Here is a 20,550-nt window from a genome sequence, read left to right on the forward strand (position 1 = left end):
TGGGGCGCAGCAGTCTTGTGTGTGTGTGTGTGTGTGTGTGTGTGTGTGTGTGTGTGTGTGTTTGGGGTCACACCTGACCCACTTGGTGGCTATTCCTCGGTCTTCGCTGGGAGCCTGAGAGGTGGTGCAGGGGTTAGCCCGGTCCTGCAGCTGCCCCTCCCAGTTTATTGTCAGCTGGGTGGGCTCTCCTGAGACCTGCCAGGAGTGGTCTCTGAGCACCGCTGTATGGCTCCCACCCAAAAACAAACACTCAAAGGTTAGACTTTTGCATGGGGGTCACTCCAGGAGGTGCCTGGGAGTCCGTGGGGTGCCAGGCATTGAACCCAGACCTCCAGCATGGAAAACAGCGCTATCTCTGGCAGGCCCTTTGATTCTAATATGAACTCACCACACTTTACACACACACACACAGAGTGAGATTTGAGTTGGGAAACGCATAGCGTCCATAAGTCAATTTTAGAAGAATTGATACTATACTAATACGGAGTTACAGTCCAAGCCCCAGGCAAGTGGTGATTTTATTTTTCTGTTCTTTTGCGTTTCCTGGAGATTTATGGAGTGAAATTCTAAACTCTGTCGGTTTGTGTTTCTGGTTCTTTGGCTTGACGTCCATGCTATGTGTCTCAGTAGCTCGTTCTTCTCAATCCGAGTGGGATTTCATTGACAGGTCTATCACGTTTAACGAAACTGGAGTTTTTATCGGTTGTCATCTCTTATGAATCAAATTATAACTTTCAAGGGCATTTTTGATCCATTTTTCAAAGTGATACTTCACTGCTTTGCCTCCCCATCAGCAGTGTCTGTCTGGGGCTTCCCTTGGTTCATGTCCTCATGGTTGTAGTGGTAGTGTTTCACTTTGACCATTTTAATGATCACCTACTGCACTGTGATGGTGTTTTTTTTCCCTGTTGTTGTTGTTTTTATTTTTTTAATTTAGAGGTTAGAGTGATAGTACAGTGGGTAGGGCAATTGCCTTGCACACGATCAGTCTGGGTTTGATCCCTGGAACCCCATATTGTCCCCTGAGCCCTCCCAGGAGTGATCCCTGAGCACAGAGTCAGGAGTAAGCCCTGAGCACAACCAGGTGTGCTCCACCACCCCGAATTTTTTAAATAAGGTAAGTCATGAATACCTCTGTTTTAATTTTAGTTCTGGGGGCCATACTTAGGGTCAGTGCTTGGGAGACCATGGGGTACCAGGGACCAAACCTAAGGTTCCTACATGCAAAGCATCTGCTCTAACACTTTGAACCCCCTCCCTCGCCCAGAGGAGTGTGACGTATATTGCTTTTGTTTTCTGTTTTTGTTTTGACTTGGGGCCACACCTGGTGGTGCTCAAGACTTACTCTTGGTTCTTCACTCAGGAATCACTCTGGCTGAGCTGAGGGGGGTATATGGGTGCCAGGGATAGAACCCGGGTTGGCTGTGTGGAAGACAAGCTTCTTCCCTGCTGTCCAGTGTGCTATGTATTTGCAAATGTGTATTGCAAACATTGTCTGCTTCCCAGGCACTCAACATGCACTGATGGGACACATGGAGACTAATTACTTAGCTGTTTCTAAAACTGAGAATACTGGGAAGCAGGAAGGACTCGCTGGTTCATAGTAATTCTGAATGGAATCTGAAGGGCACTATACTGGAATCTCCCCAGTTGAAGCTCAGAGACTAGGAAATGAAGCCCCAAGTCCCTTGGCCTCCCCCTCTTGACTCTGCTTTGTGTTTTGCCTTTTCATGGAACACGGCATCTGTTTGTAGTTGGAATAGTTTGTCTTTGCAGTTTTCTCAGCTTGCTTTCTTCAAGAATAATTTTTGGGGGTACATTGTCTCCTTTTCATTTTGTCTCCTTTAGTCCACGAGGATGGTGATTTTGCTGAGAGAATTTTCTTGAAAGCGTTGTAGACCTCCTGGGTATCATCTGTGTTCATACCGTTCCTCCAAAACCACATCTGCTAATCTCTGAGGGATTTTTTTTTTGATGATTCCTTTTTAGCCTGGGCTGTTTCTGAGAAGATGGAGAGCAATGCCCTTAAGCTCTCTAGGGCCCTGTGGGATGGAGAGTACCCGTCAGGCGCACCCTGAAGGGTCTCCACGGGGTACTATCTGATAACTGCTTCTCATCTTAACAAAGTCTTCTTGTTTATACTCTTGGCTTTTCTCCATGCAGTGCCCAAACTTGGCTTGGATACTATTTCTTAATTTAGTGTCTTTGCCATCTGGAGAGACTGAGAATTTTTATAACCATGAAGTTTTTGGTGCCATATTCTTTAATAGTTCCTTCACTTAGCTCACTACTCCCTTGAATTTTACTGAAAGCAGCAAGAAATAATTTGCTTCAAAATTTCCTTCACTGTATGATCCAACCAAATTCATTAGATACATGACACATTTTCTATCTTCAGTGTTACTCAACTCGATTGAGTGACCTGCACTATACAGAAGGCACCCCCTTACCCCACACTTTCAATAACATGTTTTCCAATTTCTCTTGAGCCCTCACTGACTTTGTTCTCAAAATCTGGATTTCTACTAACAGCTTGCCAATTTTGTCTTTTTTTTTTTCTCCTAACTTAGTACTCAAAATTCTAGCCCATTACTTAGCTCCAGTCTCTTTCAAATATTTTGGAAGCATTTCACTTTCAGGTAACCAAAATCTGTATCTGTCATTGCCTAAAAATTTAGCACTGTCTGTCTGTCCTCCCATTGTTCATCGATTTGCTCGAGTGGGCTCCAGTAGCATCTCCATTGTGAGATTTGTTGTTACTGTTTTTGGTATATCAGATATGCCGCAGGGAGCTTTCCAGGCTCTGCTGTGCAGGCGGGATATTCTCAGTAGCTTGCCGGGCTCTCCAAGAGGGATGGAGGAATCAAATCCGGGTCAGCCATGTGCAAGGCAAATGCCCTACTCACTGTGCCATTGCTCCAGCCCACCTAAAAAATTACAGAAAAAAAAAACCCCAAAGAGATTAGATAGTGCTAAACACTGACAAACACTTGGCCTCGGATTATAAAACTGATCAACAAGAAGTGGGGGGGGGAAATGACAGGAGGAAGTGGAGACTGGACTGGTGGTGACCTGGAGTCAGTGGAGGTGGATCAGGCTACTTTGATGCCTCTGGTCTGGTGCAGTGACTTTGTACATTAATGCCTTTAAGTATTATCCATGTAAATTAACAGTCCGCATTTTACCTAAACTATAATGCATTTTTTTTTCTTTAAAATGTAGTGTCTTAAAACAGCATTTATTGTTTCATGGCTGTGCCTTAGTTGGGGTTTTGTGGTGTATGTTGTTATTAAGCCACACTTAAAGTACTCGCCAGGGCTGTGGTCTCAATTGAAGTTTTGGCTGGCATGGGGAATCCACTTCTCTTCTTCCTGATGTGACTAATAGAATTTAGTTACTCTAGACTGTTGGTCTGAGGCACTCTGGTTTTTTTTTTAATGTGTCATTACCCAGAACTTACCTCATCTTATTGCTGTTGGATTTCTCCATGGTGTAGACCACAGTGTGGCAGCTAATCTCCATCAGAGCTTAGAAACAGTGAAACCCAGAGTCTCTCTTTTAAGCTAAACTCTGCAGTGACAGCTGGCTCTTTTGACCTTATTCTTTTCATTGGCAGTGGATAGCTTCAGTTAGGGAAACATTGTATGAGGGTATGAACACCGGGAGGGATGGGGTCACTAGCAGCTATGCTAGGTGTTGTCCAGCACACACCTGAAATAAGCACGAAAGGTATCAGAAAGGGAGAGAGGGACTGAACTGGAACTCCATCAGGGAAACAGTCCAGGTTGCAGAGCAGATGGGAGGGCTGGGTTCCGGCGACAGCAGGATGGGGTTCCTCCGCCACCACCAGGAGCAGCTTCTCACACGAGCCAGGAGGAGCCTCTGAACACTGCCAGGTGTGGCCCCCGAAACAAGATAAAACGGAGCACAATGAAATAGTCAGTGGCCACAAACAAATAACAAAGCAGGGAAAGGAGAGCAAAGGAACAGAGGTGAAAATAAATATTAAAACCCATAGCAAAATGGTGGACGACATTGACTATGTCAGCAATCATCTTACATGCAGATGAGCTCAACCATCTAATCTGAAGTGTTTAGAATGAATAAAACTACAAGAATTTATAGTCTGTGAGAGACACACTTGTAAACCAAGGCAAGAAAATGGAAAGTAAAAGATAGAATGAGATATGTAGGGATGGTAAAGGCGAGAAAGCTGCAGAGAGGGGGCGAGATGCTGGGCTGAGAGGCTGGCTCACGGGCTGCTTGTCCTAGCTGGAGGCACTGCCCGGTCTCTGGAGCAGGAAGTCCAGCCCTGCGTGCCTGGCCCGCCACTCTCCCACAGAGTAAGATTGCTGTACAGATTACCAGGCGGAAATGTACTTGGACAAATCAATGGCTAGGGACAAGTAGAATAATTGGGTAATGATATGTCAGCTAAGGCTATAGGGAAATTGTAAGTGGGTATGTATAACTAAAATAGAGCTTTTAAAAAAGGCAGAACTAAAGAGCGAAATAAACAAATCTGTGTGTGTCAGATGTTATAGTCCCAGAAGTTGGATCCAAGTAAGGCAAGAACTCTGACTGTCGAGCTGCATCCCTGGCTGTTACAGGTCTTAGCATCTCTTAGAAACTCACGAAAAATATGACAAAATAGTAAGGATATGGAATATTTGAATGGTACTCTGCGTTATCTCAACCTGGTTGATATCTATTAAATACCCATCAATAACTGCAGTTTACGCATTCTTTAAGAGCACATGAATTGTTTATAGATAGATCATATCATGGTATAAAAGAAATCTTGGTTTCAAAAACATAAATCACATGCAGTATGTTTTCTTATTGGAATTCAATAAGAAATAAATAATAATAGAGCATACTGAAATGCCCTCCAGTGTTTATGAGCATAAATTGTTTACTTCTAAGTAGCCGATTAAGGAAGAAAGCACAGGGAAGATAGAAAATATTTGAAATAAGTGATAAAATGCAACATATCAAAATTTATAAGGTGCAGCTATGAAGTGATTAGAAAAAAATTTTAGAGGTCTTGATACATGTGTCAGAAAACTCTAAAGATCTAAAATCAGGGGCAAAAGCAATAGTGTGATAGTACAGTGGATAGGGCTCTTGCCTGGCACGTGGCCAACCAGGTTGCAGTCCTGGGCACACCAGGTGATCTCCTGAGCCTCGCCAGTAGTGAGCACTGAGTGCAGAGCCAGGCTAAGTGCTGAACACCATTGGGTGTAACACTCCCCCCCACCCGCCCTGCTCAAATCAGTGAGCTTAGTTTTTTGCTGTTGTCTTGGGTTAACATCATTCTCATTTACCTACAACAACAAAAAAATCCAGAACCCACACAATTGAAGATGACAAGGGACTTTGTCTTTATCTGTGATTTCTTTACCTATTGTTTCTTCATCAAATTTGCCTTCCTGTTCTTCGGGGACCTTGATGAGTCCTAAAATGTCCCTCTGGAACTCATCCCATAGTTCTGTGTTGTGCCGGTCATTTCTCTCCAGACTTTCCCACCTTCCGTTGTTTCTGGTGGTTTCCGCCATCTTCTCTGGGAGCTCCTTGATTGTTGCCTCGGCTGCTCAGCTTCTGTTGAGTCTTCATTATCAATACCATGCTCGCCGTTTCTGCTCGTAGCCTTCTCATTTCAGCACTCCTGCTGTCTGGTGCTTTGCTGACTACTTGCACTGTCATTTCTTTGAGCTCACAGTGGCGTCACTGAACTCATTGACCTGGTCGGTGCTGGTGGAGTCTTTCCTGTCTGCTGTCCTTGTTCACTGAGCTTGGTGGGCTTCTGCTTGTCTTTCCCATTGGATTTGCTGTGCTCCTGATGTGCTGAGGGTGAATCTTTAAAATGAGCCGCCCTGGGACTCTGCGGAATCAGCTTAGGAGTTGCTCTTTTCTGTTCCTGCCCGTCAGTGCCCAGCGATAGGAGGTGTCGAGTGAGCAGTGTGAAATTTGATGGCTGTTGCTTCAGGAGCTAAGCAGCTGAGCCTACTGCAGTGTTAGGGGTCAGGCGTGGAGGTCGCCATGCCTCACCCTAAGGGAGGGGTATTCACACAGGTAAAGGAATAAGAGGGATTCAAGTTATAAAGGAAGTAAAATTTTCTTTGTTTTCAGGTGACGTGATCTTGCACATCCATAAAAACCCTAAATATTCCACAGATACTACTAAACTTGAATGAATTTAACAAAATGGCAAGATATAAAATCAGACACTTGCATTTTTAGAAACTAACAATAAATCTAAAAAGAAAATTAGGAAAATCCATTCGTAATAGCATGAAAAGGAATGGAAAATTTAGACTTAAACCTAATAAAAAAAAAACAGAAGATATTTACATGGAAAAACTTCAAAATGTTGCAGAAAGAAATTGGTGGGAAAGATAGCTTTCCATCAATAAAAGCAAAGTCATCTGTGTTTATTGGAAAGACCTGGAAGATCTAATATTGTTCAGATGTCGCTATTACCCAAAATGACTGTAGTTTCAGTGAAATCCCTATACAAGCTCTAGGGCCACTTTTTTAATTTCCAGAAATGGGAAAATATATCTAAAGCTTCATGAGGATTCTGAAGTGACACTGGTACCTCATAGCCGTGGGAGGGAGAGACAAACACAACTGGAATTCTTACATTTTCTAATTTCAAAACTTACTGCATCTGGAGCGATAGCACAGCGGGTAGGGTGTTCGCTTTACAAGCAGCCAACATGGCCGACCCGAGTTCGATTCCTCCGCCCCTCTCGGAGAGCCCGGCAAGCTACCGAGAGTATTCGATATGCCAAACACAGTAACAACAAAGTCTCCAATGGAGACGTTACTGGGCCCGCTCAAGCAAATCGATGATCAATGGGAGGGCCTTTACCTTTACCTTTACTGCAGAACTGCAGTAATCAAAACTCCATGGTGTCGGTATAAAAACTGGTGTGTATGTGTGTGGGGGGGGGTGTATGTAATATAAAACATGCATTATGTATAGTAGAATAAAATAGCTCAGAAACAGATAATCTTTGACAAGGATTTTATGACTATTTGATTGGAAAGAATAGTTATTTTATTATTTTTTAAATTTTTATTCTTAAAAATCGAATCATAGTGAGATATACAGGTTACAAGTTGTTTGTGATTGATTTCAAGCATATCACATTCCAATGCTTGAGGAATCGTGGTTTTAACAAATGGCACCGAGAGAACTTTTCACCTGAAAGAGCCTCAGCATCATTATCAGGGGAATGCACATTATAAAGCACAATATGCTACTCCACAACCCACTCGAGTAAGTAAGATGGTGATGATGGAGAAAACCAAATGTGATCACCAACAGTGATTGAACAGGACTCAGCGAGGGTCCTTTGGTGGGGTGGGGGGTGGGGCGCATATCCGGCTTGTCTCAGGGCTTACTCCCGGCTTGGAGCCCAGGAGCCGTATGCAGTTTTGGGGATCCAGTGTGGGTCAGCCACATGCAAGGCAAGCACCTCACCCACAGTACTAGCTCTCTGCTTCCAAGACCCAGACAGTTGTAATGGGAGTATACAATGGCACAGGCCACTTTGAAAAGTTTGCCACTTTTTTTGGGTCACTTATATGACCCAGCAATTTCCTCAATTTTTTGTCAAGAAAAATAAAATGTATGTCCACAGAAAGTAATTGAATTTGAATGTCCTTAGTGCCTTTGTTTATATTAGCCAAAAGGTATAGCAAACCTAAATGTCCATCAGCATATAAATTAAAAAAGCTAGTCATAATTTGTCCATTTAGTAGAATGCTACTGAGCAATAAAAAAAATGAATCTTTGGCACAAACAACAACATGGATGCATTATAAAAAATTCCTCAAAGAAGCCAGACATGGAAAATGTAAAGCCTGTTTGATTCTCTCTGTATGAGATTCTAAAAAATAAGGTTTGCCTGGATTTGCAGCAAGGTCGGTAGGTTCCAGAAGAGCTCAAGAAAACTTGGGGCGTGGTGGAAAGATTCCAATGATGGTCCATACAGATATGTACATTTCGCAAAACTCACGAAACTCATTTTAAATGAGTATGGTTTTGTTGCATTTAGCTTTATGAAAATTAGGTTCGGGGTAGCTGAGGTTTGCTTGCCCCCCCTTTTTTTTTTCGGTCTTGACTTTTAAACCGAACACATGTGAGCTGAAGGAGCAATTTCTCTCCCCATCCCTCTCCCCATGCCGCCCCTACACCCAACCTCCTACACAGTTAAGATGCTGGACGGAGAGGGACCAGAGAATGGGGGCCGGGGTGGGGGCACACAGCAGTTTTAGCCTTTTGTTGCTCCCCCCACCCCCTTTTGATTCTTGTAGTACTGTGGAACACAAGCAGTGCCTCCCACAGGGAAAGCGTGTTCTGCTGCTGAGTTATATCCTGGCTGACGCGCTTCTCCAAGAGACCTTTGGGCGTGCTCTGGGTGGTACTTTGCCGTGGCCTGGGGGCTCTTGGCCTCAGAATTCTCGTTCATTTTCCATCAGAAATGATTCCTTTCAGGTGAGTGCTCAGCTGAGTATTTTTTTTTTTTTTTGCTTTTTTTTGGGTCACACCCGGCAATGCACAGGGGTTACTTCTGGCTCTGCGCTCAGGAATTACCCCTGGCGGTGCTCAGGGGACCATATGGGATGCTGGGAATTGAACCCCGGTTAGCTGCATGCAAGGCAAACGCCCTACCTGCTGTGCTATTGCTCCAGCCCCTCAGCTGAGTATTTTTATAGTACCTTTATCAGCTTAGTACTTCAGCCCACTCTTTCCTTAGTACTTATATTCTAGGAATTGGAGAACCCAAGTCCCTCTTCAATTTGACCTCTGTTCCGAGTCTGCGTCCTTGACTTTCAGGCCCTGCATCTTGGCCTTTTCCTGGGCGGATAGGTTCCTACAAGCCTTTGTTCTCAGGCATGGTCCCCAGCCCTGACCTTCAGCTGTGATACTTACCTCCTGTTTTTCAGTAAGTGACCGTGTCACTTTGTTTCTCGATGCTGGGCCTTCCCATTCTCCAGCATCTCTCCTGGTGCTGTCTCTGGTCATTTCTGTAACCAGAGTCCGGCTGGCTCCAGCTTCCTTTCTTTCCGCGGCATGGTGGTTTTGTCCTCGCAGAAAGTGGGGCCACTTGTTAGGCTCTTTGATACAGTCACGTGATTCCTGTCACTGCTATAGAGTTGATGTTTCCCTGATTCCTGTTTCAGTGACTCCCTCCGCACATCGTATTGTTTCAGTGTTAGAGATTTTTGAATCGATTTTCCTTATCTCTCATTTTTTAACTGTATCTCTATTTACCTTTGTGTTCTCAGGACATTTCTTTTTTAATTTTTAAAAATTTATTGTTTTTCTATTTTTTCGTGAACTTTTAATAACCTTCCAGTCTCTGCAAAGTAACTTTAAAAATTATTTATTTATTTTTGAGTCACCTTGATCAGAACATTTCTTTCCTCTTTCTTTTTCATTGTACTTAGGATTGAACCCAAGTCCTCACATGAGAGGCATGCTCTGTGCCACGCATGAATGTACCTAGGCATATTTCTCGAAATCATTTTTTTAACCCATGGATTGGACTTTATGCTCTATTTAATTTTCTCTTTTCCTCCACAATGGCTTTAAAATTTGGTACTCATGATTTTCATATGTAAGCACATTTGCATGATTGTAGATCATTCATTTCTTTTCCCATCTGATATGTCTACTTGAGTCACATTGAAACACAGTTTGAAAATAAATTTTAGTACTTCACATCAATATATATATATATGTATATATAAAAAATCTATGTTGTTGGAGCTAAGTGATAGTCCAGTGGGTGGGGTGTTTGCCTTGCTTGTAGCTGGCCAGGGTTCTCATTCCCAGCACCCCCTATGGTCCCCTGTTGGCCAGGAGTGATACCTGAGGTCTGCCGGGTGTGGTTCAAAAACAAACAAAAAATTCTATGTTGTTAATTTCTTCTGCTGGTGGGCACACAGGAAATCTTCCTTTTTTAAAAAAGTTTAATTTAATTAATTAATTTTTTTAAATTAGTGAATCACTGTGAGGTACAGTCACATACTTAACAAACTTTCATGCTTGTGTTTCAGTCATACAGTGATCTAGTACCCATCCCTCCACCAGTGCCATTCTCCACCACCAGTGATCTCAGTATCCCTCCCACCAACCCCACTCCATACCCCCACTCCACCTCTGTGGCAGGGCATTCCCTTTTGTTCTCTCTAGGAAATCTTTCTTTTCATTTGTAAATATTACACATTTGACTTCACATACTTTTATTTATTTTTTTAACAAGTCAAGGGTCAAGTCTATCCCAGTACTTGGAGTTGATTTGGACCCAGAGAGATTTTAGTGTTTGGAAAAAGTGAGATAGAAGAAATATTTTCTTTCTAGTGGAGGAGGAGAAGCAGAGGCGTTTGCACGTCACCATGTCACCATGCCGTGACCCTTTCTGTCCTGGGGCTTTGGCATCCTGAAACCCATCAAGTCAGTTTCTTCTCCACTGGCACAGGACCTTCACCATGAGCTCCTGGCCATCTGTGATCCCACACACACCATCTTCCTGTGCGTCTTCCATGTGGCAGGCCACGCCAGAGCAGACTCGAGGGTTGGGCTGCGCCTCCACCCATGAATGCTGTGAATGCGGAGCCGCCTCTATACCTAAGCAGACTTCTAGTTCATTGTGCTTGTAGCTGCCGGTATTCTCCCTGGCAAGGAGTGAAGCTTCTGTGCCTGAGTTCGTGTCAGCCAGACTGTTGCGTCCCTCCTGACCTTAGGAGGCCCAGTGGCCTTCATAAGGAGCCGGCTTCTGAAAATTTTTGATTCCCTTCGCCTGCAGGGGAAAATGTTTTGAGGGGTAATCCAACGAGTTTAGTGTTGGACGTGCTGTGTTGGAAGTCGGGCTATTCGGGATGGAGGCCAAAAGAACAATTTGGGCAGATGATTCAGGTTTGGTTAAAAAAAATCAATAGTATATTGGATTATCCAGGGAAACCTTGTGAAAATGAGGTAGTAAAGTCAGATACCGATTCCTGGAATTCCGGCATGGAGGTATGGAGGTGGGAGAGGAAGGAAAACCGGCAAAGGTTACTTGAGGAAATCGCCTCCTCCTCCTTCTCCTCCACCTCCCCCTCTCCATCTCCTCCCCCTCCTCCTCCCTTCTTCTCCCCCTCCCTTTTTGGGTCACACCGAGTGATGCTCAGGGGTTGCTTCTGGCTCTGCACTCAGAAATTATTCCTGGCGGTGCTCAGGGAATCATATGTGATGCAAGAGATTGAACCCGGGTTGGCCAAAGTGGCCAAAGGCAAGGTAAACACCCTCCTCACCGTATTATTGCCCTGGTCCCCTGTGCGGGAAACTTGTAAGGTTGCCTAAGACCAGGAAAGGCTAGTGCCATGGGGCCAATGACTGAGGGCGTCATGAAACAGTCCCTGGAGTTTTAGTGAGATCAACAACAGGTCAAGACAGATTAGTGTCCCTTTGATTGGACAATTTGGAGATTGTAGATGACGTCGAGTGCTCTCAGAGGAGGTCAGATTGTAGTGGATTGAAGAAGTACATGGCCGGTGAGGGCACAGATGCAGTGACTGATTTTGAAAATTGATTGTGGGGGCAAGAGGCGGGTTGATAAAGAGCAGCCCTGAGCAAATGAGGGGTGTGTTGTTTTATGGATGCACACTGTCTAATAGATAAAAGTTTCAGTCTTCTTTTTATTAAAATTTCCCTGAGAAGAATGACTTTTAATATTTAAGCATTTTTAAATTTTTAAGCATGGCTCTTTTTATGGGTTTTTAATCTATTCTTAAAGAAGAGCAGGCCATGATTTACCAACTTTCCTTTTCTCATAGAATGAGCTTTAAAAACTTGTATAGATAGCACCAGTATGATTAGAATTATTCAAAGTGTTATGGTATTTCCCCCATTTGTTATAAATGATTTGGACATCTGGGACATTGAGTAGGAGTCAATTAGAAGATCAGTTACCAGCTTTCTGAGACACTGAATCAATGACCAATCTAAGAAACGTTGTTCTGTTTGTCACCAGGAAGCATGTGATTTTAAAAAAAAAAAATTTGTTGTTCTGTTTGTCACCAGGAAGCATGTGATTTTTAAAAAAAAATTTTTTTTAAAACTGTACCATGAGGTACAGTTGTAGACTTACAAATTTTTGTGCTTGGGTTTCAGTTAGACAATGATCGAGTACCCATCCCTCCACCAGTGCCCATTCTCCACCACCACTGATCCCAGTATCCCTCCAACCCCCCATCTCCCCCATCTTACCCTGTCTCTGTGGCAGGGCATTCCCTTTTGTTCTCTTTAACCTTGTCCTTTTGTGTTAGTGGTCTGTCTTTTGGGCATCCAGTGGCTTGCAATTTGTGAAGGAAATCCTGATATGGCTTGTGGTCAAATGTCAGTGTCTTTAGTTCATTCTGAGTGGTTGGCTTCGTTTCCAGTTTAGATATCTTGAAGCATCTGTTCAGAGACTAGTTTTTCATAATTGTGGAGATTTCATCGAAGTAACTTGAATAAAAATAGCTGAGAGACTCCAGACCCGAACTAGTATATTAAGAATTTTTCTTTCCTTTTTTGTGGTACCGGGCACTGCATTTGCAGCCTCTCACACACACAAGGCACAGGCTGTCCTGCTGAGGCATGGCCCCGGCCTGAGAACCATCATTTTGAACTGTAATTTGTATTAGGGAAAAGCCTTTCTGTTTTCATTTGGAAGCTGAAACAACTTTCCTACTTCTGTTGTATTGACCACATTTAATCTGAATTAGCATGGTGTAATTTTTACTTTAAGACTGATTTATCTGTGGTTTCTGACATGATTTCAAATTAACTCAAACTTACAGAAACATGAAAGTTGGGTTATTTTATATATCTTAAGATTTCATCTGGATGTGGAACATGACTCCTGTAAAATAATGGTCTTCTTTGAAAATACATGCTTCATTTTTTGCCTCCTTTCCCCACTTAGGAAAAGGGAAAGAAGAAAGATTTTAAAATATGTTAAATTATAGTTCCACTTAATGATAGACTTTATTTTATTTTTTTCTTGGTAGGCGTACATGTAGCATTTAGGCAATATTTTATTCATAATGTCAGTGACATAAAATGTGAGGAAAAACAAGTAATGATTATTTACATCTCATTTTCCTTTGCTCGAGAAACACCATTTTAATGTCAGGCAATCATCTCATTTCCAGAAGCAAATGATTGGGGTCCCCGTGTTTGCTGCCTCTGTGCCCCTCAGTTCTGACGGTTTCTGTTTCCCTCTGTTGATAGCGGCCAGCTGACCACGAAGATCCAAAGGAGAGCACATTCCAGAAGTCCAACCTGCAGAGAAGACGGAGAAAATACCGCCCTCAAGATTCGTGTAAGAACAGATTCTTCTCTATTTTAAAGAAAAGGGTTAAAAAAAATGACCCCACAAAATTCAAGCTTGGTCTGGTCAAGTTCCGACAGCTCCCCAGCGTGGCGTGGAGGAGGTGGTGTAGATGGTCCCTCTGTCTTGGACTATTTCAGTGCCCCGTGCTTCCCTGCCGACCAGGCGGCTGTTCTCTTGCTGAAGGAGCCAGGGAGGTCGGGTTTTCCCGTGCTTTTGTCTTTCACCTTTCACTTGGTTTATGTATTAGATGCCCAGTGATCGTAAAATCAGGAAATTGGGATGAATTTGTAATGCAACCGGGAGCCTTGCCTCTCCCGTGAGGGGGAGCTGTGTAGACCTCGTCCATATGGGTGTTGCCCTTGAGTCACTCTGCTACTCCCCAGGGCCGGGTTGGTGCCCAAAGGCACCCGCTCTCTTTGGCCCAAGGCTTGAGCCCTCTTCTTACCTAGCGGACTCTGTCTTGGTGAAACCTGACTCTAGTGACAGGATGTGTTGCTAGGATTGTGTTGGACCAAGTATTGCTCTATAAGCCCAGCTTGCTTTACTGTGGCCAGGGCCAGTTTGCAACTCTCAAGAATTTAAAAATAATAATAAAACTGGCATCACGTTGGAAATATTTATGGGTTTATTTTCAATCATTGCATAGACTCAGAATAGAGAAGACAAGTGTATTTTCTTATGAAGTCTTTATTCACCAAGAAAAACACACAAAAAGTGGGTGCCCACCAGAGCATCGATCTATACAGCAGCCTGTAAATAGAATTTCAATAGAAATGTAGAGACTCAGTTAAAAGAGAAATTCCGTCATTTCAGATAATTGAAAAATGATAGATAAATACATTTATTTTTCGGTTATGAGGTTATCTGAAAGCATGAGAATGCTAAACTAAAAAATTCAATTTCAAAATGATTTTTTGGCTGTAGAAAGAATTACTGTTTCACAGTTTTACTTTCCTTAATTTTTAGAGCATTTAGATCATTGTCCATTCTGGGCACAGATCTTGGACCATCCCCAGTTAATTATAATCTTAATACGATTTGATAAATATGTAGTGTAAGACATTTACAGGAGAGGAGAAAGCATGGAATTTCAAGTTTTTTTTTTTAACTAAAGAATGACCGCAATTGTGTTTTCATACTCTGAATACAAAGCTTATTTCTTTTTATATTCAGTGTCTGAATGAGAATTAATTTAAGAACAAAGAGTTTCTTGGACATCAACACGAACTTCCCTGCTAACTAATTTTAACGAGAGTAAATAATTCATCTTTTCAAGTGCACCCCATTCCCCTTTAAAGTTACTGTGGTGTACCACAATTAAAACTTTTTGTGAAAGAACTTAAAGAGAAGAGTTGGGATTAATTTTTAAAATATTCTTTTGATGTTTTTTTGTTTTTGAAATCTAGCTGCTGTGTGAATATATTGTGAAGGCATCTCATAGCCCTAAGCAGCCCCAATAAAGTCATGGCTTAGAACTGAGAACTCCAGTTCCCTTGTAACATAATCCTTTCCTCTGAGGGCAATATAGTGTTACCAAAAACACATAAGAAATGTTCCTCATGCCCAATGACACACATTTGGTTCTTTTTTTTTCTTTCTGTTCTCTTCTTTCTTTCTTCTTCGTCTTTTCCCTCCTTCCTTTTTCTCATCCTTATTTCCTTCTACCCACGCTTCTCACTGTCTGCTCCTTCTACTTGCTCCACTAATTCTTCCCTTCTTCCCCCTCCCTTCCTTTCTTCCCTACCATCCTCCCTCCCTCCCTCCCTCCCTCCCTCCCTTCCTTCCTTCCTTCCTTCCTTCCTTCCTTCCTTCCTTCCTTGCATTTTTAAAACTCAAACACTTTGTTGTATATTTTTCATTTTTCTGTGTATATTTATAAAATTAAAATGTAAACAGTGGGGTCATATTATAATTGCCATCTTAATGTGCTGTTTGAGATATTAGTATATATGATTCTATTTTAAACATGAGTACTAATGGTAACAATTTTTTATTAATAACAATAAATTTCTTCCTTCCTTGCAATTCCCTCCTTCTCCTCTTCCCTCTTCCTCTTTCTCTCCCTCCCACTTTTTCCGCTCTTACTTGTTTCTTTTTTTTTTCTTCTTTTTTTCCCATCCTCTCTTCCCTTTTCTCTTTTGTATTTCAGGAAGTTCATCCGAAAAACTCTATTTCTTTGGATGATAGTGACATTGAAGCTCGCCTTAACAGTTGGAATCTTGGGGTAAAAAAAAAAGTGTTTTATGTTCATGTATCAATGTGGAAATGTTTTACGTATGTGTGTGGTGTTGGGCAAATGTGAACTCATTTGGTCCTGTCAGTATTTGATTCTGTGCATATTATTGAATGTGAGACATTTAAAGCAATGTTGCCACTGAGAAGAAATTTGGGTTGGAATAGGGGAAGGGGAAAGGACATTCTCAGGGAGTGGGAAGTGGTGCATGCCCTCAGCGACATGCCTTTCCCGGTGGAGCAGTAGGAACTATGTCGGTAGAACAGTTCACCAGAGAGACGATGGTTAAATACCAACTGAGATCTGGGTGCAGGGAGGGCGGGAGTGGGGGACCAAGGCCCCTGGGTTAACATGTTTGGAAATTCCATAGATGAGCCACCACCTGGACATGATCAGGTGCTAAGGCCAAAGGCTGGGCCCATGTTTGCAGAGGTGGCAAGAAGCACAGAAATCCACACAGAAATATGGTCCAGTGTGAATACGGCATGGCGGCAGAGCTGAGTCTCCTGCCTGCATCTTGCTGGACGGAGGGGGCTGTCCAGCAGTTTGATTAGCCTGGATGGCCTTGGTGGAGTGAATGCCCAGTCCAGACGTTGTACCTTACATCTGTAGGCAGCAGTGAGCTCTGGACATTTATTTTATATCCCCCTACCTCCATTTTAGTATATGTTCTTCGTGTGGTTAGAGGAAACTAAAAGTGGGTTAAACCAGTTTGGGTTTGGATTGGGGAGTGTGTGGGCCACACCCAGCGGTACTCAGGGCTTACTCCTGACTCTGTGCTCGGACGGCACTCCTATTGGTGCCTCCTCCCCTTTCAAATCAATTTTCACCACCCTTATTTATGAAGAAATTAACTTGTTACCTAAAAACTAGAAGCATCTAGAAAGTGAGACTGGGAGATAGCTCACAGGGCTGGAGCACATCCTCTGCCCACTGGCCAGCCTGGGCACTGCCCCCAGTGTTCCTGAGTACCACTCCTGGGAGGACCCCTCCAGGCTGAGTTCCAAGCCCACCTCCCCCACCAAATAAGTAAAAATATACAAAATGGTAAGAATAAATGTGTTTTAGAACCATAACACTAAGAAATGAGTGACTTTCATTATATATCTTTCTTTTTTTTCCCTGTGAATATTTCTAAAGTTGAAATGTCAACAGTGGGGTCATATTAGTCACCATTTGAGGGCGTGGTGCAGCTGCTACCGTGTCCTGCTCTTGGTAGTCGCCATCTGGAAAATGATCTGCCTGTGTGCTGTTTATTATTAGTACACATAATTCTGAAAGCATGAATATTAATGGTAGCATTGATTCTTAAATATTTCGTGACTTATTTAAGTTGTCTGCTATTTTGGGACAGCTAGGTTGCTCTCAATTCCATGCTAATATAAGTAATAACTTAATAAAATTGCTGACAAGACTTTCAAAACATTTTTAGCCTTTGTAACTCTTGGGTCATTGTCTTCTAGGTCTTCACTCAGTTTATCTCTAATCAGCAGGATTACATACATACACACACACACACACACAATCACAATCACACAGACATATTCCTGTTTTTCACTTCTTACATGACACTAGAGATTGTGATTTGAAATAAAAGATTTCCTACTGGGACCAGAGAGATTGTCCAGTGGACAGGGCACTCTCTTTGCACGTGGCCTACCTCGGTTGGATCCTGAGCACCACCAGGAGTGATCCCTGAGAACAGAGCCAGTGGGAAGCCCTGAGCATGGCCTGGTGTGGCCTTCAAACTCACAAAAAAGCCTGAAAACAAAAGACAGACTACTTGCTCTTAAGCCTGGTGCTCAGTAGAAGCAGAAGTCAGGAAAATCACCTTAGACTGTATGGGATGCCAGGAGGAACGCAGACAGGCGGCCAGCCTGCCGGATGCCCGTGTGGATCCCTCAGTCGCGTGGTCACCTTGAGGATGGAAAGGGGAGAGAGGAGGAATGAATCTCAGAGTCGGAGATGCTTTGGTATGGGTTTAGTGGGCTGGACTGAAGGAAACAGAAATCTTGTCCCAATCTGTTCATTGTCAGGAGGAACAATGCATTGTAGGGACTTAACATCAGTGTTGGTGGCAGGAGTCTGCAGAAAAGTCATGTCCATCAGAGGCGCCAGGCCTGGAGTCCCATCGTGGGGAGAGGCTGCTGCCGAGTGGTTCGTGCCTCAGGGAGCAGAGAGCAGGAGGCCTGCAGGGAGTTAGGGATGGAGGCCAATGCTCATGGCAAGGAGGTAGGCAAGGGGGCCAGAGATGGAAGCATCAAGAGCCTCTTCTCCCCAGACTTCTTTGGGACGTATGCTCTCAGAGGGAAGATTGTTTAATCGTTTGTTTTTGTTCTTTGGGACATACCCGGTGGTGCTCTGGGCTTACTCCTGGCACTATACTCCAGAATCACTCCTGGCTGAGTACCAGACAAGGGACCAGATAAGGGACCTAACCAGCAGGATTGTCTCTCCAGCCCCTGAAAGAGGAGACAGAAATGGAATTGAGGACAACTAGTCAGAAGGAAAACTTTCCCATGTCAGAAATCGGCCCCTACGGGGGCTGGACCATGGCGGGAACGCCGCTGTGTACTGTGGGGCAGGGCACGCAGAGCCCCTGAGAGAGCAAGAGGTGAGGAATCAAGCCCTGAACTCTCCTTTCAAGCCTGCCCTTGCCTGTAGCCATTTGAAGCTTCTGACGTACGTTTCTTAGCACTTGGAATACTTATTTTGATTGTTGAACAGTTCAGAGCATTACATTTTTTCATTCTTATAATGAAATGAAAATAAAACACCTGAAATATTTTCAGGTGATGCCTTAAAATTCAGCCTACCTGGGGTATTATTTCACATTTTTTATTGTTCAAAAACTCCACTAACAGTGTAAAATGTAAGCCTTGCATTTTAATATATTTATGAACTATGCATTAATCAGGCCAACTCTATCTTTTGATTACAGTTGAATAATTTAAGTGTTCAGAATATCCAAAAGCTTAGACTTTGCTTTTATTTTAGTTTTACACGAGAATATGCAGCTTATTATTTTTTTTCTTTCTCTGAATGTTTGGTCAATAGTGTTAAATATGGGCTCTATTCCAAGGGTACAATTTTTAATCTTTCTGGTACCCCTGTCAGCACCTTCATTAGATGTTGTAAAATGGGAATTTTTCAGTGCTTGTTAAAAAATATGTTTTCCGCAAATATAGTCTCTCTTTTCTCAGAAGTGTGTTAATATTTTTCCTAGTAATGCGTAATTAAACCTCACAAAATGGCAAAACCTCCCGTGTTATTCTTAATTAATAACCGTTTAAGCCTTTAGCTTGGGCGAAGCTTTCTGGCTGTTAATGTGTTTCACCTATATCATATGTGAAAATACCCTTCAGTACTCTTTATATTTGTTTTGGGACCATACCCGGTGCTCAGGGCTTCTTCCTGACTCAGCGCTCAGGAATCACTCCTGGCGGGACTCTGAGGACCATATGGGATGCCGGGGATCGAACCAGGGTCGGCTGTGTGCAAGGCAAGCACCCTGCTTGTTGTACTACCTCTTCAGCCCCTAAGGACATTTTCCTCCCTGAGGGTCAGGGCTGCGGGCCCAGAGACGCCTTTCCTGGCCAGGCTGGGCATCCTGGAGCCCTTCTGGCCCCAGAACCAATGATCACACTTGGTGGAGATGCTGGAGGCCAGCTCGGTGGAAGCAGAGCCTGGGAGCAGGGTCGTAGCTGACGGGAGTTGAGCAGAGGGCTCTGGGTGCAGGGGGACAGGACTTTGCTGTTAGCAGCTGGAAAAGCCAGAGGAGTCTCTCTCTCGCTCTCTCTGAAAATAACAAAAAATATTTTACTAAATCATAAGATTTACAGAAGTTTCCAGTTAAGGCATACAAAATCATCACAAGCTTTTCTTGAAGGGAAGATTCTACACACAACAGCAAAGCCAAAGTCCTATTAGTGAGGGCTGTGATGTTTGTTTAATGTTCCCATTTGGGTTCAGACAATCAAGCTTGACCATCTACAGCATCTAAATAAAGTTAGACTTGACTAGAGAGTATATCCTAAAGAACTGGTTAATTGATTTTAACCATTGCAGTTAGATCACCATCACTTGATCACTTGTCTTCCATTTACTCATTGGTTTGCTCGGGCACCAGTAACATCTCCATTCATCCCTATTATGTGCTAGTGTGGTCCAATGGCGTCTGCTTGTTCTAGAAACATGAAGAGCCTCAAACTGATTGTTCAGGGTCTTGATGAAGAAGTCTGACCATCTCATAGGTGGGTGGCCACGTGGTCTTTTAACATCCAGTGGAATCTAGTCGTTAATGGCTCTAGTCCAGCGGTCCTCTCCAAATCTCATTATGTGTCCAGCCCAACTGATTTTTGACACATTGGCAAATGAGACAGTGTCCCTGATTCTTGACTGTTAATGGAGGTCAGAACTCTGGATTCTTTCTCTTATTTGAGTGAAACATGATACTCCAAGCATAGCTCTCTCGATTCCTCTTTGGGAGACCCGAACAGCATTCTCATCCTGTTTTCGTAGGGCCCAGGTCTCTGAGGCGTATGTTAATGCAGGAAGAACAGTGGAATCAAAGAGATGTGCCCGGAGCCGGAGGTTCTTCATCCTCTTAGCTATTTCTTTGATGCTCTTGAAGGCATTCCAAGCCACTCTTTCTCCTGCGCAATTCAGGTGCCAGGTCATTCATCATGTTGAGTTCTCGACCTAGGTACACATAACTCTTGCATTCGGAGATGGTCATTCCATGGAGAGCAAATGGAACATCAGGAATGAGACTTTTCTCATAAACATTGTCTTCGTGAGATTCAGCGGGAGTCCGACCTTTCCACACTCACAGTCGAAGTCGGCCAGCATTTGTGCTGCTTGGCTAATGTTTGGTATTATTAGAACGATGTCATCAGCAAAGCAGAGGTGGTATAGTTGCTGACCGTCTATCTTCAC

At 43.3% G+C, this 20,550-nt stretch overlaps 1 protein-coding gene across 1 annotated transcript in view; it reads left to right on the forward strand.

Moving 5' to 3' along the window:
• Window positions 1-20,550, forward strand: part of CEP112 (centrosomal protein 112) — a 468,287-nt gene that overhangs the window by 21,943 nt on the left and 425,794 nt on the right. The window contains exons 5-6 of the mRNA XM_056127155.1: window positions 13,284-13,367; window positions 15,529-15,603. Of these exons, the coding sequence (XP_055983130.1) occupies window positions 13,284-13,367; window positions 15,529-15,603 (159 nt within the window). The remainder of the gene's footprint in view (window positions 1-13,283; window positions 13,368-15,528; window positions 15,604-20,550) is intronic.

This window comes from Sorex fumeus, unplaced genomic scaffold (assembly GCF_029834395.1).
Source record: "Sorex fumeus unplaced genomic scaffold, SorFum_2.1 ptg000063l, whole genome shotgun sequence".
In the NCBI taxonomy this organism is placed as follows: domain Eukaryota; kingdom Metazoa; phylum Chordata; class Mammalia; order Eulipotyphla; family Soricidae; genus Sorex; species Sorex fumeus.